The following is a 25,506-nucleotide window of genomic DNA, read 5'->3' as shown; positions in this document are numbered from 1 at the left end:
TGCTATCAGCTCTCAAAGAATTCAAGATGAAAGGACTGCGTGATAATTTCACAGTAGAGTTGAACTTGCAACAGTATTTATGCAACACAGCTAACTGCATTAAAACTTTGGCAAGAAAACACGAATTTTCACAAGTCAAAGGCTGCTGTATTTCATTTCCTTAAGAAACAAAGGAAAAAAAAACCCAAAGTCAAGTATTTCATTATTAAACTTGACCTTCTGGAAACTTTGGATCCTTGATTTCAGAGAGGACTATTGGATAAAAAAAAAAAGCAGCATGCATTCCTGTGCAGACACATAGAAAAGCAGCCAGCCATGCTAAGTATGCCCTAGGGACAAACCACTGTGGATGATCGATACCTTTCTGCCCTTCAAAATTACCTGTTATTTTTTTGCAAAAGTATTTTCAGGCTACAGCCAGTTAGTTTTGATCTTTTTCAAAGTAAGAAAATTTTTTTTCTATTGCTATTGCCAAGGATTTGGGGATTTATTTTTTTGCCATACTGCCACAGGTCAAAGAGAAAATGCATGCACTTAAAAGAAAAAGGCACTTTTGAATACCTTTGTGGAGAAAAAAAAGCAACCCACCCCACCCATAATGCAGTAAATTTCAGCTTGAAAGATCAGTGTTTTGAAAAGTTATGAACACATCAGAACAGGATTTTTAGTAGAAACTTCTGCAGGTGCTGAACCTCACATTTATCTTCTAGAAAAATTATAAAAGTGTAGGAAAGAGGCATTTGTCAAAATACTTGACAGCAGCAATATTCTGAATTCTTAAGCACATGTCTTAAGATACAGTTTTCTTCTTGATCTAAACACCATCCAACAGGCTCAACAGTCATCATTTTATGAAGGTGGGAGGGAAACACCACATAAAACTTAAGAGTGAATTAAGCAAGGAGGGTTACAGGTGGTTAATTATACTCTGAACATGTTAGGAGCTATTATACAGGTACATTAAAGCAATATTTGTATTAATAAAGTACCTGCTCTCTAAGAACTTGCAGTGTATATTAAATAAAACTTATTTATGAATATTATTTATTCATTATTGTTTTCTAGAGGCATATTAAGAAACAAACGTTACCAGGCAACATTATGTTCCTTTAAACATTTAAGCCAAAAAATTGAAAGAAGCACTCTCAATCATACACAGAAGCAGCTTTTTCATTTATTAAGAAGTTAAAGTTACAGCTATGGCTTAGGGAGTGAAGTGGCAATTAGTCTGCAGCCATCTTTACTAGAAGCAAGTTTGAATTAGGAAGTGGAAAGGTAATGTTCTTCCCCCTAATAATGCCTGCTCACATAACTCAGCCATGTGCAATGCATCATAGAGGTGCTCCAGAGTCCATACACGTTCCTTGGGTTTCATCCTTACTTCTTAGGTAGTCACATGTTATGGCATCAAAAAACACAAACTCTGAAGTTCTGATAATCTTCCCTTACTTGATTGCATAGTCACTTAACAGTCACTTAATATTCCCCCTTCTCAGCTTCTAAACTAATACTTCAGGCTTTCTGCAGCATGAATTTATCTTCACCACAAGCATAACCCACATCCTTTCCCAAAGAGTAGCTCTTCTATTATCCACACAGAAAAGTCCCTCTGGAAAGTGGTACTTGTGACAAACTCCACATTTCCCTGTAGTCCTCTCACCTTGGGAATTCCTATAAAGCACACACCAACAAGCTTCATTTAGTCTATGGGTATAGTTTGATTGCTGAAGACAGACTTTGGTATCTTTCTAAAACTTTCCTACTGACTGGTCTCTATTTTCCATGCTTCTGTCCACTGGTTCTCATCTTTTATCCTTATCAAGTAAAGGACAGACAGATAGCAGCAAGTCTGACAAGTCCTCATCTCCCTCATCACAAACAGCAAAGCCAGACATTAACCACTACAGCCAAGAACAGAACTGACAGGGCTGCACAAAAGTCTTGAGCTGTGACAGTTCGCACTGGAATATAAAGTTGGGTAAAAACCAACATCTGAGGAAGGAATACAAGCATGGACAGAGAGGATCTGAAACAAGCTGTGTCCCAATAGGCTTCAAGATATTTCCAAAGCCCTATCTGGAAGATCTGAAGTCAAAATCAAGTCCCTTTAGCCTTAAAACAGATTCTAACCTCACAGATTATTAATAAAGCCACAGGCAGAGGCAGATGAGAAGGGAAAGGCTTCCCAGGTGCTGAAAATCCTCGTCAGTGGTAGAACACACTGCTACAGCACATTAAAAAACAGAACCCATGCAATTTCTTTTCCCTTCATCCTTTCCACTGAGTGCATGCAAACTGAAGTAGGTATCAACAGCCCTTCTTTCTGTGAGTTGTTCTAACTCAGTTTCAGCAGAGGGAGAACAGAATGTCATCATGGACTTTATATTACTGCTCCAAATATGCTTGCACTTGATTCATCACAGGATTCCTGCAGGAACAGCACCTAGCTAAGCTGTGTATGAACCTCCTGAAGCACCTATTTCCCAATTCACCTCCTAGACAAAGGCAGTATTACCAGGAAGCTTCCCCAATATCTTAATGGTCCCTTCAAGCTGCACCAAATCTTGATGGGAGGTGTTTAATGAGTGCTGTCGGACAATGGCCAGAGGCTGCATTACTTCTGCAGGGAAGATGGGTCAAGCTTCTTAAGATCTCTGCACAATTCTAAACACTGTGAATACAAGAAAATGAAACTAGGTATTTTGAAGATAAAGTTGATTCTGAACTAAGCCACCAAAAAAATTACTTCTACCAGCATTCAAAAATGGAAAGCTACCTCCAATGCTTCTGACTAATGTTTGTGTCTTTGGTGCTGAAGCAAATGCTAACAGCAACACATTTCTCCATTTTTTCCCGCACTGAAGGATCAAAAAAAATTGTATGCTTCATACTGAAGAGTATGAATCAGAACTGGAGGCATGCCATTTTGTCTTCACTAATATATTTAGTACACTAGAGAATATCTTGGCTCTCTCATTTTCCTTCTGACATTCAGGTACCCTAATAAAAAGTGTTTTCATCACAGGCTGCTAAGCCTAGCAGGTCTCATACTCTACAAATACAACTTCATCTATGACTCAGTGTTCTCCCTTAGTTAGTTCCTTTCAATTATCTTCATTGATTATGGTCGGAAGGCCATGGATATCTGTTGGTGGAAAGACATTAGACACCTTGTTTTGGGATGACTATATGCAGACCCTCAGTTGATTCTGGACGAGGCCTCTTACACGCTCTGCATGGTTCAGTTCAACCTTACAGTCACACTGTTGGCTCCTATGTTCTTCACTTCTCTTACCAAAAGCCATGAACTCCAAGAAAGCTTCTCCTGCTATTTTCACAACTGTGTTTTCTAGGTTTCTGGGATATTCCTGTTATTGGGGCTTATGCATTGCATGCCATTTTAAGTCCCAAACCATGAAAGTGATTACAGAATCCTCTCCCATACCTCAAGACACTCATTTAAAAGGAAATACAGAAAGAGCAGAGAATATTTATTTTTTATGACACAGCATTAGTCAAGGCATTTGGTACAAGAAAATATTTGGGTGAGACAACAATTTCACTCCATCTTCCCATTTTGCCATCACAGAAAAGTCATTTCAAAAATTGGATGTAAATTTACAGGGAGGAATCAGTCTTCCCACTTGCTTCGCCAGTGTGAGACAAAAAAGGCAAGTGGTTAAAAATTGAAGCTGTCACATGTAAAGAGATGAATTTCCTTTCAAACCCATGTCCTCTGCTTGAGATTTCTCCAAACATGCCTTGCCTTTTTCTTTACAGAGATAAAGCCAGGCTAACACATCACTTAAATCAAAATGAACTGCTAGAAAAGAGCAGACAACACCTCACCCACTGAAACACAAAGCAAGTTACCTCTCGTTTGTTTCTCCTGGCAACTTTGAGAAACTCCATAAGGATCTGCAGTTGGGCAGCATGGGACTCCTGTAACACAGCAAATGAGGAAGTGTAACTCCACATACATTAGGAGAGAAACATTCATTTCACATAGAGACATCCACACTTAGCACAGAAACAGCTTTCACTTAGAGGTGGGGAAAAGAGCTAATTAAGGCAGTTTTAAGACCTTACTTTGCCTCACAGGTTTTAAGGTTTTCTTTGGCTCATGACAGGTTTTTACATGAATTAGAAATCCCTGTACCAGCTCATTCATGCACTACTGAAGACTAACTAAGAAGCTGAAATGCTTTACAGCTTTTTGGCCATTCCACCCCAAATTGGCTTGGGAATCCAGGTTCCTCTCAGACCCATCATCTACCTTGGGAAATCATTAGCATCTGCTTCCTGATTAAGATACTAAAGCATGAAGTCTTTACATAAAAGCCTCTCCCTCTAAAACTAACATTTGTGTTTATGTTAAAATAATAGAATTGTTTTGGTTGGAGAAAACCTTTAAGGTCATCAAGTCCAATCATTACCCAGTCCCTCCAAGACTAGTGCTAAACCATGTCCCACAAACACCTCCAGGGATGGGGACTTAACCAGGATTAATGCTCCCTGGGGAGCCTGTTCTGGTGTTTGAGAACCCTTTCAGTCAAGAAATTTCTTCTAGATGTCCAACCAAAACCTGTCCTGGCACAACCTGAGCCCCGTTCCCCTTGCCCTATCACTTGTTACCAAGGAGAAGAGACCAAAACCCACCTGGCTCCAACCACCCTCCAGGGAGCTGTAGAGGGTGAGGTGGTCTCCTCTAAGCCTCCTTTTTCCAAAGATTACTGCTGAAGATTTCTCTAACAACAATAGTCCCTGATTAAACTAACACACCCCTTCCCAGTCTTGCAATAAGAAGTCATTTACCCCAAGCACCAGCTCAGTATTTTCACCCAAACTGGCCAAGAAGAGGGCAAGACAAGAGAAGCCCAAGTGGAAAGAAAAATAGAACATGCATTCTAGCTTTTATGTAGCCCTAATCCTATCCCAGCAGTCTGAGACTTATTTTCCCAATCTACAGAAATATTATCAGAGAACTCAGAAAGGATCTGGACACAAGTCTACACAGAATCCATTGAAGGCAGATGAGAACAGCCAAGTAAAGAGATCAGAATGGAAGACTACTACTCAGATTATTTTCTTTCTCTATAATGAATGTGAAGCAAATAGAAAGGAAAACACATTTTTAACTTGTTCTTCACAAGTCAGATGTGTTCTTGTTTAAGGCTTAGTGTCCTTATAAGATATTCCTGCTCTGAAGCATCCATACTCAGTCTTTGCCTGGCTTCCATATTTGTCACTAGTGACACAAAGGCTTGAGGAAAAAAAAACATCCACCAGAGGTTTCAGTCTGAGATTAGAAGCCATACTCCCACCATATCTTCACTGAACAACAGAAAATGAGTTACCACCAACTCCCCATGCAATAAGGTAACAAAACAGTTTTGCTAGTAGTTAGTAAACATTTTTGGGTTGCTTTCATTCTGTCAGAAGGACATCATGTAAACATTGATTCAGTGGGATTGAATAACTATAAAAAATAACCCATTCCCCACACAACTTTTCTTCACCTGTTTCAAAGCACCATCAAAATCCACCCTCACACCTTTAGTTCACTAGGCCAAATGTTGCAATCCAGTTTAATTTAGCAGGTCTGGCTCTTACAATAAGAAAGTGGTCACTTGAGACCACAGCATGGAATGCTCAGATATACGAGAACCATCCCAAACTGTAAGACAGCTAAATTATAGAAACAGCTTGGTTTACATTGTATTGTTTCTCCCTCTACTCTACTCTCATGAGACCCCACCTGGAGTACTGTGTGCAGCTCTTGAAACATGAAGGACAAGAGTGGCTCCAGAGGAAGCCACAGAGATGATTGGAGGGCTGAAGTGCCTCTCCTATGAAGACAGGCTGAAGGAGTTGGGGTTGTTCAGCCAGGAGAATGGAAGGCTCCAAGGAGACCTTCTTGATGCATTCCAGTACTTTAAAGGGGGCTACAGGAGAGCTGCAGAGAGACTCAGTAAAAAGACATGGAGTGACAGGACAGAGTAATGGCCTCAAACTGGAATCAGCTTGATTTAGATTACACATTAGGAAGAAATTAGTCATCACAAGGGTGGTGAGGCAACAGGAACAGGTTGCACAGAGAAGTTTGAGGCTCCAACCCTGGAAGACTTCAGTGTTGAATGGGGTTTGAGTAATCTGGTCTAGTGAAAGGTGTCCCTGTCCATGGCAGAGGGGCTGGAACTAAATTATCTTTAAGGTCCCTTCCAACCCTTTTATGATTCTATCTATAGATCTTCAAGTCAGCCTCAACCACCACATCAACTTTCCTTTAGGCATTAAATATGTGAAGTCCTCAGGGATGGATGGCAGTCATCCAGGTTCTAACAGTTCCAGTTCAAGGTGTGATCTCCCACAGGTTCAAATTTATTCCTTACCCTATTTTGGACTTCCTCATCTTTATGACCAAGAAGGATCTGATATTTACTTGTGAAACAGTCCAATAGCAAACATCTTCCTACACATGCCTCTGTTCTGCTACCCACATTCTCTTAAGACTCTTCCATTTCCCTTGTTCAGAGAACCCTGCCAGCATGTTATGGGCATTAGTTGAAATGTCAGTTTGCTACAAAAAGTCAGCATGAAGGCAAACTTATCAACACCTAAATGCAAGAGAAAGGCCCAAGCAATTACTTCACCAACAGAATCTTACTTCAAGTAATAAGTGTGAAAAGAAAAACCTGCTAACTAGATAACAGTGCTCACTAAAATAAGACAAAAACTTCTTACCGCTTCCAACTGCTTCTTCTTTTGCACCAGCAACTCCAGCATCAGGTTGACATTGGCCAGGTCAAGATTGTCTTGGTCAGTCCCCAGCAAATCTTGAATTATCTGCCACCTGTGGCCATTCTAGAAAGAAAACAAGAGATCTTACAGACAGCAAGTTTGAGCCATCCAGGGCTATACCCAGCAAGAGATATTGAAAGCAACACTGCAATATTCCATCCCTTTGTAAAATTTCAAATCAGTTTTCAGGAATTAGAATCCCTAACTCTCCTACATGCACAGGATACAGCCCTTCTGTCCTACTGTGGAACTGCTTATCTTATTTGGAAGATCCTTGTGCATTATAAGAGAATGGCTGCTGCTGCTAGGAAGAAATTATTTTGCAGCCACAATTATCTGATTTGTGCCCTAGTTTCTGAAAACATGTTTTTATGGAGAGGGGGAAAAAAGCAACCCATGCTTACCCAAGCTTAGTTGGATTACATCTGAAATACAGTTAAGTGGCAATACCTTCTAATTTTTTTTTAAACAAGTAACAGGTAAAGCTTTCATGCTAAGTTTAAAGAGAAGGTAGTATCACCTTGGGTTTTTTCCCCCTGCTCTCACCACCCACACAACTCCTCTTAAGAGTATTTTCATGGGAAATGCAAGAGCAGGGAAGAAGCAGCTCATCAGGGTGATATTCTCATTCAGCCTGTCAGAGCTAAGGAAGACTCCTCAGAGAATCAGCAAACTACTATGCAGCCCTTTCTTCCCTACAGGCTGTTTGCTTTTCTTGTCAGTAAAAAGTGAAGGAAAAAAGTTATCTTTTAGCACAGGAAAATCTGAATAATAGGTTAAAGCTAATATAGCTTTACATCAAAAAGCCTCAGGAACCAACAGGAGCAGCTGAAATGTCTTCAGGCCTTCTAAGACACAAAGCTGCCTCAAAAAATCCTGCCCTATAAAAGTGATGCCACTTTTATGTTAGAGACTATTTTATTAGATCAAGATATTTAAATCTGCAAGAACTAGAAATGCCATCCAGTATAAAGCAGACATTGTCCCAGAGGCTCAAGTCCATTTGGACTGATTAGATTAAAACTATATTTTCATATACATATAACACATCAAGAACACAGAACTTCTTATACAACTCTCAACAGAACCTGTGGGAACCATGCAGGCAAAAATTAAGCTTCAATCCAGAACAAACCAAAAAACATATGTAATTTTAAAGAAAGTCAAACATTAACATACTAATGCACTAGTTAAATGTACTACTGCTGAACTACTCAGGAAGCCCCAAAGATCATAGAATAGTAGGGGTTGGAAGGGACCTCTAAAGATCATGAAGTCCAACACCCTGCTACAGGAGGATCACCTAAGCCAGGTCACACAGGAATGCAGATGGGTCCTGAAAATCTCCAGAGAAGGAGATTTCAGAACCTCTCTGGGCAGCCTGTTCCAGTGCTCTGTCACCCTTACAGTAAAGAAGTTTTCCCTATGTTGAGATGCCTTAACAATGTGCTAATGAGAGAAATTCATGACCAAGAAATGATGTGTTTGCTGCAATGTATCTGGAATGACTTCTCTTCTTGTGTTACTTTTGGTATCAAGAGAACAGGCACATTAAGGACCTGTTACGTCAAGATTTCTCTTTTTAGAGATGTCAGTGTATTTTATTTGCTGCCAAAAGGTAAACACATCACTGTTTTCAGCATAAAGTCATGATAGACTCCCACTTACTGGCTGTTACCTAGCACAAGTGCATCTATGGGCACTTGAAACCAAGTATAGTTTATGCATATTTAATACTGAATGGGTATTTAATACTGTATATAAAAACTTACTGTAAGCCAGCCAATGAACTCTTGAAGTATGCTCCTTGCTAAAGCTGCTGAAAACATTTCTGTTAACACAGCCCCCAAATTAGTAACACTTCACTAGTGGGTTGTTTTTTTTTAACTGACAAAAAGAGAGGCTCCACAGATGAAATAAGGTTGCAAAGTTACAGAAGTCAGACATAGCAAGACACATGCAAGCTTCCCGCTTAATATCCTATATTCTTTCTGATCTTAACACCCAAGAGCACCCACAGCTGCTGAACAGTTTTTTCATGATCCAAGGACACAGATCATGCTCTGATTCTTTGACATGGAGCTAGCACTTAAGGATATCCAGGCAGTTTCACCGGGGACTAGAGTTGGAATACCAGTACTCAAACATCCTTCTCCCTCTTGTGGTTGGTATTAGCCTTCCTGCAATTTCGCTGTAGAGCACAGCTTCTCACACGTGACTAGACAAGCCCGTGGCACTTCTAATCATCCACTGCTCTCACTGCAGCTGTAATTTCCAACACTGAATGAAAATTATTACCTTTAAACAAGTGTGCTTCCACGGGTAGTTTCCCAGGTTATATTCAATACATCATATGACACTTAGCTATGATAACACAGCTTCTCTACACACAGAATGCCGGCAGGAAGAACCAGAGCTGTTAACAAGGTTGAAGGGATCTAGTGCCACCGATGCTGCTATTGCCTCATCAAGTGAGAGCATCAGCACAGCAGTATCATTTCTTCAGAATTAAGCCACATAATGACACAATTGCTGTACAAAACCATTAAATAAATATAAAGTAATAAAGTTGGAACATACGGTGCTACTCACTGAATGGTCCAATTTGAGTCTTTTCTCCTCAGATCTTTGCTTCTGTTTAAGAATAAGCTCATTGACTAAAAGACAAAGATGTCAAAGAAGAGACGGATGTAAAGGTCACAAAACAAGTATGATTCTACCTCAATATTGTTACTTTAGCCATTAATTCCATAGAAAGCTTATTAAAACTGATGTCTCCACTTTTTCCCCCCTCCCACCAATTTATTACTGGATTTATTTTTTTTTGGTAAAGTATATTAAAATTATCTTAAAAATCACCAAATACAAAGCCTACATGTTCCCCAAATGGCTTTAATTCCTTTTTCTAAGCACCTCATGATTCTTTGGCAAAGTTTCCCAACTCAGAAGCAGAAGTCTATTGCAAAAGAGCGCGAGGGAGATAAAACATTAGTTCATCTACTAGAGGCTGAAAACAAGCACGGCTGAGCAGAGCAACTTCTTCCTTTAAATTGTTGTGAAACAAAATTTGCAAGAATATCTTTTGAAAATGCCCTTAGTGATTAGTGAATGGTGAAAGAAAGGTTACATCAACCTTTTGCATCCACATATCCAAGTTCCTCCCTCTCCAATACAAACCTCAAACCCCTGAATGCAGGCGTGCGGACAATATTCTTGGACCCAAAACAACCTCCAAAACCAGCCTCAGCTTCATCTGCAGCACAGCACAGCTGGGTCTAAATCAGGATGCCTGTTTCTGAGGCATTCCTTTGCTACTGTGGCTTTCAATCTATTTACTATTAAGTTGATATCCCAGCACATGACATGAAGATTTCATTTCATTGATATTTGACACTGCAATGTGCTTCCTTTGTTTTGAACTGCATTTCCAGTTAGGAACAATTCCCTCCTCTGTTTAAGCAGCACTCAATTAGGACTGTGTATAGTTATGTGTGATTGTTTTCTGTGTCAAATTTACACATAAAGCACCTCACATGGACCTCACCACAGCAGCCAAAACAGTACAATATGTAATTGAGCCTCCCTCCCTTCAGCATCCACGCTCTGTAAACAAGGCATGTTCTTGATTATTAGGCAGACATCAGCATAAGAAAACTAAAGTAAATAAATAGATTCAAATCTCTAGCCATCCAAAAAAAATCATCTTTGGTCTGCTGTTTTCATGCTCAGAAAAGCAGCAAGTCAGTCTCACCACTAACTCAGCATACAGAACTGCTGGAGGCAGTGGAGCAGTCATTTATACTATTAACCACTTTTTTTTTAGTGGAAACCACAGCTGATCAACAGGCTGTTGTGTGGATTCTATTTTTAATATCCAGAAGCTGGTTACTTACAGGATGCATTTTTAAGTACTCACCTTCCTGAACAGCTAAGATACTTTTCAAGTAAACAAGCCCAGAGCTCACCTAAGAAGTTGGGATAAAGATGATCTATGTTGTCCACAACGTAGTTGCATTTGGGACACCTGTTGTTGTCCTCCAAGCTCTGGTGAATACATTTGTAGCTATTTAAAGACACAAAAGCACAAGAAACAAAACAAGTGAGCAAAGATGAAGGAACAAGACATCAGCAAAAGGTAAATACTATCAACCCTAGATAAGGTGGGCTCTGTTGCCAGCTAATTGCTGCACTGCCAATATCCTACAGTGAAGTCCAAACGTTCCAGAATGTGCTACAGCAGTAAGACAAAAAACTTTCTTGGCAAGGACTGCAAAAGCTATTTAAGTATTTCACTCTTATTTCCCTGAGGAATGTGGAAATGTGGATACTTCACCCACACTTCTGTCTCACATTCATGCCTCTCTCCACAGCTAGAGCTAATAAAGAAGCAACTCTTCTGGATTAGCCAGCAAGAGACATTAAAAGCTATTATGCATTTCGGGTACTTGAGCAGAGGAAACCCCTTTATGAACTCCTCACATTTCTCCCACCCCCCAGCTGTTGTTCTCACCACCAGAGCCTTCAGAAGTGCTCTCTGTTGAGCTGTGCGAGGAACACAGTAACTACAATATGCTCTTTAGCATCGGGCTTAAGCATCTCACTAAGAACTTCAATGTCAACTCCTGGCAGAGCCATCATGTGACAACTACATTGTTCTAATTAAAGATAATGTAATGCTTCTCATCTTGGACTTTTTAAAGAACTACAGATCACAGGGACGAAGCGTTACCACAGAGGACAAAGTCAGCTGTTATCTTACCTGTTTCAAGCCAAAACGTTTCTAAAAGTTAACAGAATGTGCTGCTTGAGGAAGTGCATTATGCTACCAAAAATATTTATTGTGAAAGGGAGGCAATTTATTTCAGGCTGACACTGTAAGAGTATAATAAACACGGGATGTATAATATACATAGGATATGAAACCATCATGGTTCAACATTTATTCCAATCCCTAGGTGAGAGGAAGAGGAGCAGATAGCTTCACACCTATCCTTGGATGGTCCTTGTACTTCATGAAACATTTGCTCCTCATGACAGCCAGAGATGACACACTGAAAAACAAGTTGCCCTTGGGCCAATTCAGTGCAAGCCTGAACCATAACCTCTCCTAAAAAGTCTAAGAGAAATGCCAACAATGTTCAAGCCATCTAGAACTGTACAGTCTTGCACAAAGGCAAGGAAGACCTCCCAGCACCAACACTCACTGCCAGGGTGGGATCAATAAGTTGACAAACTGTTCCAGCTCCAGGCAGTGGATGCAACCAGTTTACGACCATTTTATTTCGACGCCGTTCTTCAAGGCAGGGACAGGAGGGAGAGAATTGCTAAAAACTCAGAAAAGGGATTCACAGCAACATCAGTCCACACATGCTGTTAGAGACAGACATGTGCAATACAAGCAGGAAAAAAAATAATATCTTACCAGAAGCTGTGTCCACATTTAGTCATGTAGGCTTCTTCAATCATATCAAAACAGATAGGGCTGAAAACAAAACAAAAGCAACAACAAATAATCAGAAATATCATAGAATCAATAAGATTGGAAAAGACCTCCAAGATCAAATGTCTTTTTATGGTATAAAAAGAAGGAAAGCATTAAAACCAGCCACCTAACCAGGCTTAGGTAATATCTTCTATTTGTCAAGTGACAGAAGACACAAGTACAGCAGCAACGAGGCAGTACAGAGATCAAAAGGGCAATCAACAAGTTCTTTGAACTCAATTTGTTACAATTACAAACCAGGTAGGTGTTCCCTCTTGAAGCCTTCCAGTTTCAAGCCACCCAAGTCAAGCTCAAGTACCTTCAACAACCAAGGCTGCAGGTGAACCTCCTAACCATCTGTGCTAGGTCTCAAATAGCCAGAAGGTATTTATAACAAACACCAAAATTAGTTCATCCTTCCTTTTTTTCCAGCCAATAGATACCTATAATTTAAAATAATGATCAGGCTGTGCAGAACAGAAATAGTAATGATGTCACAAGAACTAATAGGCAAGAGAAGGTGCCAACATGGGGGTGTTGCTTGCAGAGCAGTGCTGAAGAACACCATGAAGGTACAGCACAACGAAGAGGGAATCAACAGTCAAGTACAGTGTTACAATGGCAAAGGAGAGGAGGAGAAAGGCAGAATATGGGGTTGTTCACATGGAAAAGAGAAATACAAAAGAAAACAAGAGCTTTACTTTGGTCAGCAACTAATAGTTGAGAAAACTGCAGCCAGCTTCCTGGGAGGACAGGGAAACTGCTTGAAAGAGTCCAGTGCAGAGCCACAAAGCTGAAGGGAACGGAACATCTCCCTTACAAGGAAAGGCTGAGTAAGCCGGGTCTCTTTAGCCTGGACGAGACTGAGGGGTGACCTCACTCAGGTTCATGAAGATGCAAAAGGCAAGTGTCAGGAGGATTAAGCCAGGCTCTGCTCAGTGATATCCAATGACAGGACAAGGGGCAATAGGTGCAAGCTGGAACATAGGAGGTTCCCTGTGAACACAAGGAAAAACTTTCTCTGTTAGGATGACGGAGCACTGGAACAGCCTGGTCAGAGAGCCTGCAGAGTCTCCTTTCCTGAAAGCTTTCAAAACCTGCCTGGAGGTGTTCCTGTGTGACCTACACTAGGTCATGCTGCTCTGGCATGGGGGTTGGACTGGGATGATCTTTCAAGGTCACTTCCAATCCCTAACACTGATTCTCTACATCAAAGGGCCAAGCAGAGAACTAAAGAGAAGGACATGCAAGCAAGAAGTGCTCCACAGAAACCTGATCAAGACAAGAGACAGGAATTGAATGAGATGGATAGTGGAAGAAACCAGTCTCAGCATCAAGTGGCTAGGATGTGTTTGAAAGGAAAATGAAACACAAATGAAAGCAGAGGAGAGCTGCATTTAGCTTCCTGTGACTCCTCTGGCTGCTATCCCTGATAGCTGCTAAGATATTCTGTCACATACAAACTCCTCCTCAGGCCTTGGCTGGCTATCCAGTGAGACGCTGCGGACAGCAACATCACCATTCTGCACATAACACGTGTATCAGCTGTGCCACAAGCTTCACCTCACTTGTAAGCCCCTGCAGACCTCAAAACCCTCTCCTCTCACTCCCACAAATCCACACCAATCTCACTTCAGAGAGGTTTTCACCAGCATTTGTTTTCTTCAGAAACAGCCTCCTCCCACCTTCTGCACACAAGGCAGTTCCACAAAATGAGCTGTTAATAAACTGTTAGCTTTTGAAAAGCATAAATATTTTTGAATCCAAGATCAAAAACCCAGATCAGATTGCAATAAGGAATGTTTGGCTGAGCAGGGGAGGGAAGCACCTCAATTCTTCCCCTTGTTATCTCTCTCCTTCCACCATTTACTGTAGAGGATTTTTGTTACCCATTATGTACTCTATAGGAGGGAGAAAACATCTCTTAAATACTTATTCTTTAAGCCCACAAGGGGGAAGTTGTGGCCTGTGCCAAATGCAGTTCCCCTCTGAATCACCCAACTGTAAACCATGGAGGCCCTGAAAGTTCTGTCCAACCTAACATAGAAACCATGTTGTCAAATATTCCACCAAATCACCTGTATAAACACAACAAAGGCAGATGATTCAAACCAGAATGAGCAAACTCTGAACCTACTGAGCCACCTCAGATGAAGCCTCCAAAACGAATTAACATACTTGTCCTCATCCATTCTGACAGACCCTTTTCTGCACATCAGCTGTCTTCGGCAGCACCAACTTCAGGAGTTCAAGTCATGGTTTCCCAGTTACTTAGTTTCAAGTTACTGCTTAGCCAGAACAAATTATGACCAAACTCAGCCAACAAAAGTGGATTAATAAGAGGAGAATTAGGCATCTTCTGTACTCTATTAGCTGGCATTTAAAAGAGGAAATCAAAGAGTTGTGGTTTACAAGTGTCTTCAGCTGGTTTCTCCCTACTGGCAATGAAGAGTTTAACTACTTTGCCTTCCTTCTTCACTTTCTTTTAGTCATGCTGTAAAACAGCCCCCCTCTCTGTTGTGCTGAAACCTGCTATTCCCCCACAGGACCAGATGCTTCCTTTCCAGCACGCTCCTAATGCCCTGCCTCCAAAAGTGCAGCAATCAACAAGGCTGTCATGCTCCTCTGTCTGCAACAGAACACCACAAATTGGAGCCAAAAGAGGAAAATTACCTCCAAATATGACAGACACCCAAGACCACTGTTCCCAAACTTATTCTTCCTACCAGTTTGGCTGGAGAAGTGACAGTGCCAAAATAGCTGAGAAAAAGCAATCAGAGGCAGCAGATCTAGCCACTCAGTGCCAGGGTCATTGTTAACAGAGCCTGAAGTTTCCATTAAGGACTGTTTCCCCCCAAAAAGCTCACTGATTTACAACTGGAACCAAGATTGATGTCTTTTAATACTCACTCAGGCCCAGCTGACCATAACACTCAAAAGCTGCTATGCACCAGTTGTTTTGAGTTAATCTAACACAGAGGGAAGAAGGTTAAGAAAGTAGTGGAGTGATGGGGGCTTGATACATACTACAGCTGAAACTGAGTAGCACAGGTATGGTGAAATGAAGGCTCCTCTATATGAGAGAATACTTGTTCTGTGTTAAGCAGCAGAGCCAGGTAAAAAGGATGGAAATTGCTTCAGCAAACCAGAAGTGTCACTAATCTTTACCAGACATCTTTACACTCAGTAGCAGCAGCTTTTTAGCCAGCACTGCAAAGACTTGCCATGGTTTTGTCTAGAGAGTAGGTCTCAAACATCATCTAAGTAATTTTAACTAAGCTCATTCCTTTAAGTTCTGCCAGCTGTTTTCACGAGTGCCACTGTCACCCTGCTGCTACCCACACACCTGGATGAAACTGACACACTACAATTCAAGTATTTCAAATTTCCTTCTGTTTTGCTGCAAACAAAACCCAAGACAGTTTCTCCCTCCTCTAGGGTCTAAGCAGAGAGCAGGACTTGCTGCAAGCTCTGTCCTTCACACAGAAGATGGCCAGGATAAAGATCACTGCCATTATGACCTAGTCAAAGGTCCAGATTATAAACATTATAAAGCCATTGTTGTACATCATATGCAAACAACTCACTGTGTTTTCAGTTTGTGATCTCTAGGGTCAACCTGCAATATTCCTTCCAGATCACAAACATGCCAACAACTGAACTCAGCCCATGCCTGGCATTAACAGGTAACCACCTGAGGAAAGAACTGGTTTTAAACACTCACGAACCTGCAAGTCCACCTATATAACATGGCACACACCCCTTCCCACACCCAAGATAGTTGGGTGTACTTCTGTCAGTGTTCAACATCCACTCTTTCATGTGTTCTTATTGATGCCAGAGCTCAGAAATAGGCACTGGCATGAAGGAGCCACTGAAGACACAGCCTCCAGTAAGATCACCTCCATCCCAGGGGCAAAGCAGATAGTAACTGGTTTTAAAGTGATTTAGTCAACCACTAATTGGGAGAGCTAACATAAGGCCTGGGGAAACCACATGCAATTACACTGCTGGACACAAGAAAGTCCTCTGATTAAAGGACTCCCTTTCAGATCCTCCTCAGGCAAGTGGAAAGAGGCCTGGCTACAGGAACAGCACAAACTCTACCTTTAAAGCCTACATGCTGCACTAAGAATTCTCCCCTTTTCTAATAAAGGTATCCAGTAAGTCAGGCTGATTTGCCTTCCTGACATTTCCAGGCAGAAGCTGATACATAGCACAAACTGCACTTGGAAACTCCTGAGCATACACTTGCTAAACATTTCACAACCCAGCCTAGCAACATATGCCAACATTTACATTAAAGCCTAGGCCTCACACTGCTGAGAGGGCACTTCCAGAAGACAGGCAGGGAGGCTGCACACATTAGCACTGTCTACCGGAATTCCACTTGCACCTTGATGTTCTAAAGTCACCCAAACTTCTTTACTCTTTCCCACCTCCAGCCTGGTACAAGCAGAAGCTATCACTGAGTTTACACCTGCAGCTAAGAGGAGTTTGTAACCCATTTGAAGAGAAATTATCAAAAGTTCCCTGCAGCTGTCAGCACCTTGGAAGTGCCCTTACATTAAAAAAAAATAGCCTGTGGAAGAGTTGTTTTTCACACTGAGATACCTAAAGCTTGCTCAAATCAATTACTTAAACCTGCACACACATGCATACACATCCCCTTGTCTTCTTGGGTGTCACTCAAAACTCCAGAGTTGCCCCTACAGCCCACAGAAATACATAGTAGTGAAGCACCCTGGTAAGTTAACTAGAATCACTGCCTGCTCTTAAAGCTTCTGCTCTGCACTTCTATATGTCTAATGGAGCTCTTGTCAATACCAAGAAAAAGGGGACAAGAAAAGACATCCTGCTCCAATTGCTACTCAGCTGATTTTTTTTTTACCCTCTCACTTTCTCAGCCAGCAGCACACAGCAGCAAACAGCTAATTACATGTTTTCCTTGCAGCACGTCCGATACTTACCTGCATTAAAAAACAAGAATAAGGAATTCAGCTTCTTGAACCATCTTAAAACACTTCAGCTAGCTTATAAATGTGTTATGGGTGTAATTTCCCTTCAAACACTTATTTCTACAACAGGCACCAAAATGGGAAATGACAGCTGACTAGAAAGAGATGGGAAGCAATGGTTGCAGACCAGTACCGCCAGAGAACAACTACAGAGGGAAGAGAGGGGCACAGGCACTCACAACCAAGTCATCATTCATGACAAACAGCAACATAGCCATCTCCCACATCAAATGCCCTCAAACCCACCTAATGTGGCCTATGGCTTTCAGGCAAAGCAGGACATCAGCTGTGCCCTCATCTCAATTCTGCTACTGAGCAAGCAACTACTTACAGTAACAAGCACCAATTTCATTATTATTTAGTACTAGCAAGATACAGTTACTGGTTTGTTCTGCCAATAACTTTTGGAGTAGCTTCAAGTTCTCACACCTCAGCAGCTAGGGTATTTCCTATCTACTCTACTAGACCATTTACAAAGCTGTAAAATTAAGTCTACAGGGTTTTGAGATAATGTCTGTCCTCTGGAGATGCCAAACACCCAACCCTCACCCATAAAGCAGAGCTGTCAAAGTAATCTTGGAAGCTGTGCCCCATTTCTCTTCCTCTTTTTACTATTTCTTTCCAACAGCTCAGGCTCTTTCTAGTATCTCCTCACTGTTTGTCTCTCAGGTGCAAACACTTACCTCTACTTTCTGTTCTCACATTTTAGTGCATCCAACCAGCTATAGAAATCAAACCTACTCCTTATGGTAAGAGGTTTGAAACCTGTTCACAATGAGCTTTCTTTAGAACTGCAAATTACGTGCAATTCCCAAACCACTCATTGCAGAGGGCCTTGGTCTACCACTTCTGCTGAAAGGGTATTTCCAGCTACAGGCTGCAGCCTTGGCCAAAAGTTAGGACAGCATCTGAGCTGCTTAGAGAAAAATCTTTATCCAATCATCAGTGAAAGCTCCCACTCATCTGGTTGCTGTTCCAAAACAGCCAACTTTACTCTGCCCTAGTGAAACCACAAGTGGAGTATTGTGGAGTCTTCTCTAGACGCTTTCAAGACCCATCTGAATCCATTCCTGTGTGACCTGCCCTAAGTGATCCTGCTTTGGCAGGGGGGGTTAGACTTGGCAAGGAACAGCCTGAGAGCTGTTCTTGGGGGTGTCAGATGACGAAAAACTCAATGTGAGTTGGCAATGGTCACTTGCAGCCCAGAAGGCAACCAAGTCCTGGACTGCATCAGAAGTGTGAATAGCAGGATAAGGGATCCACCCCTCTGCTTTCATGAGACCCCCCCCAAACCTGGAGCACTATGTCCAGTTCCGGTGCTCCCAGCACAAGAAGGACACCAAACTGCTGGAGCAGATCCAGAGGAGAGCCACAAAGATGATCAGAGGGCTGGAGAACCTCCCCCATGAAGACAGGCTGTGAGAGTTGGGGCTGTTCAGTCTGGAGAAAAGGCAGCTCCTGGGAGACCACACAGCAGCTTTGCAGTATCTGAAGGGGACTCAAGAAAGCCAGAAAGGGACCTTTTACCAGGGCTTGTTGGGATAGGATGAGAGGGAATGGGTTCAAGCTGGAGGAGGGAAGATTTAAACTGGATATTAGAAAGAAATTCTGACAGTGAGGGTGGTGAGACACTGGAACAGGTTGCCCCGGGAAGTGGTGGATGTCCTTTCCCTGGAGGTGTTCAAGGCCAGGCTGGATAAGGCCTGGAGCAACCTGCTCCAGTGGAAGGTGTCCCTGCCCATAGCAAGGGGGTTGGAACTGGATGATCTTTAAGGTCCCTTCCAGCCCACACCATTCTATGAATTTATATCTCCAGAGGTCCCTTCCAACTCCCATCGTTCTATGATTCTACAACTCAAACCCACACCAGTTTTGTTGCATCTATCCATCACCATGAGATTCCTCGGATTCCCATCCGCAGGGGAACAAAATCCACCACTGGCTCCTCTTCCAGAGGTCAGAGCAGGGTGGTGCAAGGGCTCTGGAAGGGCCACTTCACATGCTGGAGACCAGAGTCCCTCCCAGCCCTCACTGAGGCCACACTGCCCAGGACAACAGGCCATCTGCTTGCAATGTCAACACGTTACGAGGAAACACCTCGGGTTGTGGGCCCTGTCCCCTAAACTGCGCTGCTCCGAAGCCTCTCCAAGGCGGAACCTGCTGGGAATAACTCGATCTTGCTTTAAAACAGAGAGGGTTTAAGCAGTGCTGCCATACAGGGCCAAAAAAAGCAACCGAAGAGCATCAAAAGTGGGGGGAGCCCCAAAGCCATGATCCCTCGGGGGCAACGAGCCATGCCAACGCTTCCTCCCTTCTCGGACAGCCGCCGAGGTACCGCTGCCGGCCGCTCCGACCTCCCGCCGGTCTTTTACATCACCCGAAGCTTTCCGCCGGCATGGCGGCGCTCCCTTAGCCCGGTGCCGCTATCGCGATATATCGCACTCACCAAACGAAGTCGTTGCTCTTATCCTCGTAGGAGTTGATGAGCCCGTTGCAGAGCGGGGTGAGCAGCGGCCTCTTTCTGCTGCTGCCGCCGCCGCCCGCTCCGCTACCGCCGCCCCCCGCGGAGGAGCCGCCGCCGCCGCTACCGGGCCGCGCCGCCGCCGCCAGCCGGGCCAGCCCCGCTCCCGAGCCCGACACGGCGGCCGCCACCAGCACAGGCCGCGCCGCCGCGCCGCCCGATGAGGACGAGCCCGGCGCCATGGCCGCCGAAGAAGAGGAGGAGGAGGAGGAGGAAGAGGAAGAAGAGGAGGAGGCCGGGGTGGCAGCAGGCAGCGCGGTGGGGTGCGGCGGCGGCGGGCGGCTGCCCGACATGCCGAGGCCGGGCCGGGCGGAGCGGGGCCGAGGCTCCAGCGGCCTCAGCGCATCCCCGCGCGCGCGGCGCGCAGGAACAATAAAGTTCGTTCGAAGAAAAGAAAAGGGGAAGGAAGGGAAAAAAAAAAGAGGGGAGAAAAAAAATCACACACAAAACACGCCCGCCCGCGCGTCCCGGCCCGGCGCTCGTTCAAGCTTTATTGACAGGCGCACAGCCCGCCGCGCATGCGCCGCCCGGCCCGGCCCGGGGCAGGGCTTCCCCCGGGGCGGGGCGGCGCTGGGACCCCGGCCTGGCCTGGCCTGGCGTGGCTTCTGTGCGGTGCCTGGGGCGTTGAGCTGTTCGGTATATGCAGGCGCTGCTCCAAGGCATCTCAGGCCGGGCACCTCGAGGTGCTGCGGAGCCCAGGCGGGAGGCTGGGCAGCGGGTTAGGACCCATGTGACTGGGAGGGGGCTGTGGGTCAGGAACCTTCTCTCCCTGCCTGATCTCTGCCCTCCTGCCCTACCTCCCTACCTTCCCTGCCCACCCTCCCTGCTCTCCCTCCCCTTCTTCCCTCCCTGCCCTCTTTTCTTCCCTATCTTCTCTCTCTGCTTTCTACCTTATTCTCCTGCCTACCTTCCCTGTTCCCTGCCCTCTCCCCCTTTCCCTGCCCGCTCTGGAGGAGCCGGTAGTGGCCAAATAGGACAAACTCAGGTCTTGCTGTAAGCAAGGAGAATAAACTTCACAGAAACGCTGGAGCAGGCTGCCCAGGGAGGTGGTTGAACCCCATCCCTGGAGGTGTTTAAAGTATGCAGAGAGGAGGTGCTGAGGGTTATGCTTGTAGAGTTAGATAATGGTTTGACATGATGATCTTAAAGGTCTTTTCAGATTGAAATGATTCTGTAATTTCCACCTGGCATGACACCGCCTTCATGTATGGCAGCACTGAGGGGGAAGGAAGGCTGTGGGCTCCTCAGGGACTGTCCTTGGGCACCCCATCCCTCAGTGGCACAAAGGCGTTCCATGAAGGAACAGGACTTGGTCTGTGCCTCCCAGGATGCTCTCTCTTGCAGTTTACTGCCTCTGATGTTTTAAACAAAAAGAGGGTAGATTCACACAAGGAAGAAATAGTTTACACTGAGGCTGGTGAAACACTGGCCCAGGTTGCCCAGAGAGGTGGTAAATGACCCATCTACATTCCAACTCGGGTTGAATAGGGCCATGAGCAACCTGATCTGGTTGAAGATGTCCCTGCTTACTGCAGGGACTTGGACTAGATGGGCTTTAGAGGTCCCTTTCAACACAAAATACTGGATGATTTTATGTATATCCCAGAAGAGCAGCTCTGTGCCTGCTGAGCTTTACCTTGACTATCAAACATTGTGCAGCTCTACAGAAAGGCATCCAGTAATGTGTTAACAGCATTGCTGGGCTTGAGCCAACTCTCTTCTATGCCTGGGTAAGTAGGAAACCCTCTAAGGAAGTCCATGGGATGCTCTTGTTTGCCTACATCGGCCTATGGGTTTACAGACGCAAGGGCAACTGTGCAACTTAATGAATAAATTGTTAATGTATTATACCCCAAAGATGTTTTGGATGTTAAGGGAAATGTTGCCTCCAGACCCAGACTTTCACAAGCCAAAAGGATGGGTTCACAAAGCAGCACTTGCCAACTTTTCAGGTTTGCCAGAAATGGTGCAGAGCTACCGGGTGTTCCCTTTCATTTCTCTTCCAACAACCTATAGAAACATACTGTAACTAACTGTATTGTCTGCAGTCAGCTTTACCTGTCTAGGGTTAAAGAGGCAGCTGGTGAAACACCAGGGCATTCCCTGAGGATGGTAATCCTAAACTCAGGTATGGGAAAACGCCCAAAGAGCTCAGCTCTGCAGCACTCCTCCCAGTACTGACAGCAGAGTGAGTTTTCGCTGGGCTGTAAAACCAGTATGAGAGCTGGTAAAACTGGTCTGAGAGATAAAAAAAGGTGGCTTCAGGTAGGCAGTGTTAGTCAGGAGACCTCTGGCATGCAGCAGGGTGAGAGGGACTAAGGATCACAAATGTCCCAAAGGGACTACAGAGTGACACACCTCTTCATCTACTCTGGAGATGCTGTTGTAGGTGGAGAGCTGTGGTGACCTCTTCTTGACGTCCCCTCTCAACTCTGCTGAAATACCCTTGGGTGTTTGCCTCTATGTATTTAACCCCAATGTTGATTAAAAAACTCAAGACAGTCAACAAGACCCCAGGGTCTCACTGAGGAATGTTATTGTGGAAACCTGGATGGGTTTCCTGGATGGCCAGGAAATTCAGAGGCAGCCTCTTTGAGATCCAGGTCAGCAGTCTCACCTTTACAAGCTGACATCCACCATTATAGTCACTCCCATTACTCCCATTATTTAACACTTTGTTGCTCTTATTAAAAAGTTTTTGGGGTTCATTTTGGCCTTTTGATTGTGGCTTGGTGGGTTTTTTTTAGTTCCTGTATTCTCCTGCTTCCTATAAATAGCCTTCTGAGTGGTCTCAGGACTAACTCCATAAAGATACTGAAACATACCAATCCCCCCTGTTTTCAGTGGGGGCTAAAAAGAGTCTGAATACCTAAAAAAGATACCTAAACACTGTTGGTGTCTGTGTGCATTGTATTTCCTACTTCTGAGAGAAAGGAAAGCCCCATTTCCCTGTCTTCCAGAGGGATCAAAAGCTTTATGGATGAGTTTCTGCAATGAACGTTTAGATCTCCAAGTGAAGCAGTAAGTACAGGCAATAAGCAGTAAGCAGTAGTACAGGCAATAGCACATCTACATAGAATCATTTAGGTTGAAAAAGGTCTTTAAGGTCATGGAGTCCAACCATTAACCCAGCACTACCAAGTCACCACTAAACCATTTCCCTCATCACCACATATAGAGGGCTTTTAAACACCTTCAGGGGACTCCACCACTTCCCTGGACAGCCTGTTCCAGGGCTTGACAGCCCTTTTGGAAAGGACATTGTTCAAATGTCCAAGGTAAAACTCCCCTGGTGGAAGTTGAGGATGTTTCCTCTAAACTTATCACTTATTCCTTGGGAGAAGAGACCGACTCTCACCTCACTCTAACTTCCTTTTCTTCAGAAAAGGCTCCCCTCAGAAGGACTCCCCTCAGCCTCCTTTTCTTCAGGCTGAACAATCCAAGTTCCTTCAGCTGCTCCCCACAAGATTTGTACTCTAGACCCTTCAACAGCTTCACTGACATTCTTTAGACACACTCCAGTACCTCAGTGTTCTACTGAGGGACCCAAAACTGAACACAGTATTGGAGGTGTGGCCTCACCAGTGCTGATTGCGGGGGGACAATCACTGCCCTGGTCCTGCTGGCTATGCTGTTGCTGATACAGGCCAGGATGCTGTTGGCCTTCTTGGCCACCTGGGCCAAGATGCTTCTTGCATACTAAAATACTGGCTGGTCCTTGAAAAGTCTGCTATTCTTTGGTTCCATTAGTGCCTGCCCACCAAGGAGGAAACGTGACCCTGCCAAAGCTGTTAAAGATCAAACATATGCCTACTGGACTTCACAACACTTCCACCCACAGGTCTGGCAGTGAGCATGACACCCAGCACCTTCAGCACCAAAGAACCTGTTCCCTAATACTTCAGATTTAGAATATCATAATGAATTCTTGAAGATCCTCAAGTGAAGACCTTTCTCTTCACTGCCCTGATACGTAACTGAACAGCCTCTGGCTCGTGGAGACATTTCATTCCTTAAGTTACCTCTCCTTACCAGTTCCAAGATTGATGTATGCAGTCTAAAGGAAGATTATGCTACTTCCTGGAGATGCCTGTGCATTCTACCAGGATAAAGGACATGGATAAAGTCTCCTGGTTTTAAAGTTCACTGTAGCTGGAGCAGTAGTGTGTCAGTTCCCTTCCAGTCCTTGTTAGCAAGAAATGAGCTCTAGGTATTAATTTGTTGCAGTCCAAGAATCGACAGCACTGTTGTTAGACTCCATGGCAGGAGTACAAGAGCGAAACATGATAGAGCAGCTGGAAGAGGTTTTTCTCTCTCTGCTCTGTCCTGCAGCATGCCAGATGCTTGCAGCACCTCGGGGCTGGGAACCCACATAGAAGCAGAACTTATGACCCAAGGGCACAGAGAGTCCTGATGTGGGACAACTGGACTCTCACATAGCTCTTTCTAGGGTCCTGTTCACATTCTAACCTGCCCCCAAAGAGTTGCTTATGTTTCCTCACTTAACCTGGGTATCCCTTTGTATTCCTCTGAAAGGAGGTATGTCTGTCTTCCTTCAAAGGCGTGGGGAACACAGCAAGGCAAGCACCTCCTGCCCAGACAGTAAGAACAACCCATTCCTGAATGGCCTGAAACTTAGAATCACAGAATGGTAGTGGTTGGGAATGACCTCTGGAGACCATCCAGTCCAACCCCCATACTAAAGCAAGGTCACTCTGAGCAGGTTGCTCATAATCTTGATATCCAGGCAGGTCTGGAATCTCTCCAGAGAAGGAGACTCCACAACTCCTCTGGGCAGCCTGCTCCAGGACTCCAGCACCAGTACAGGAAAGAATTTTTTCCTCCTATTCAGATGGACTTCCTGAGTTCCAGTTTGTGCCCATTGTCCTTTTGCTGGGCACAAAGCTGGTATTTCTGACAGACATACATTTTGGATGACTGGCTGTAGGAATCTGCTCTGATCCTGTATTTTCTGCATTTTCCAGTCTCCAAAGCTGGTTGCTCACTGTGTTCTGAGCAGTGCAGTACCAGTTCTGATCCTGTGTGAGAAGGAATGATACCCTAAACCTGACATTAAAGGAAGGAGCCGACAAGTACTGCCTATAGATGGATGAACCTTATTACCAAAATATGTTCTGCTCTTCTGGGTACATAAATCCCACTTACAAGCCCTGAGTTTGTGACTTCTGTGACTGCAGCTCCATTTGCCTGTGCAATAGGTAGTGGCAGCTGTGATGCCCAGTGGTATCAGAGGCACAGGACCCATTAAGGAGGCTCTGCATGGATCACTGTGCAAGGAGACTCAGACTTCTTCCATGCAGAATGAGCATGGGCCAGATGTTTGGGGGAAGTGACAGTCACCTCCTGGGCTCTTCTCATGACTGCTGGTGACTGATTAGGAAAATTACTTCTGCTTCTGTTTCTGAGCCCATTGCTAACACCTAATTTCCACTGGGTCTGTTAGTCTGTTCAGGAACGCAGAAACTCCTGCTAGGAACTGCCACCTTGGCTTGGGATTTGCTGCTCCAAAGGTCATTAGAGAGCTTTATTAATAATCATTGCCTTAACCTCCCAGCTAGCCAGTGACAGAAATGCCATTTCTCCCATTTTATAGCTGAGAAAAATGAAGCGTAGACAGATTCATCACCTGCTACAGAGTCAATGGGAACTCTTAATGCTCCATA

At 44.2% G+C, this 25,506-nt stretch overlaps 1 protein-coding gene across 2 annotated transcripts in view; it reads right to left on the bottom strand.

Annotated features, from left to right (window-relative positions):
* The window catches only part of COP1 (COP1 E3 ubiquitin ligase), a 165,704-nt gene extending 145,460 nt beyond the window's left edge, over window positions 1-20,244 (bottom strand). Inside the window, exons 1-6 of one of the 2 annotated variants that reach the window (XM_009904077.2) lie at window positions 19,748-20,244; window positions 12,224-12,283; window positions 10,767-10,864; window positions 9,382-9,458; window positions 6,745-6,864; window positions 3,874-3,942 (exon numbers count right to left, since the gene is read on the bottom strand). In XM_009904077.2, the coding sequence (XP_009902379.2) occupies window positions 3,874-3,942; window positions 6,745-6,864; window positions 9,382-9,458; window positions 10,767-10,864; window positions 12,224-12,283; window positions 19,748-20,115 (792 nt within the window). In that variant the 5' untranslated portion in view covers window positions 20,116-20,244. The remainder of the gene's footprint in view (window positions 1-3,873; window positions 3,943-6,744; window positions 6,865-9,381; window positions 9,459-10,766; window positions 10,865-12,223; window positions 12,284-19,747) is intronic. The other variant, XM_054165727.1, reaches the window with a different exon arrangement.
* Window positions 20,245-25,506: the final 5,262 nt, after the last annotated feature.

Source organism: Dryobates pubescens, chromosome 11 (genome assembly GCF_014839835.1).
Source record: "Dryobates pubescens isolate bDryPub1 chromosome 11, bDryPub1.pri, whole genome shotgun sequence".
NCBI lineage: Eukaryota > Metazoa > Chordata > Aves > Piciformes > Picidae > Dryobates > Dryobates pubescens.
This window is presented reverse-complemented; position numbering and strand designations above follow the sequence as displayed.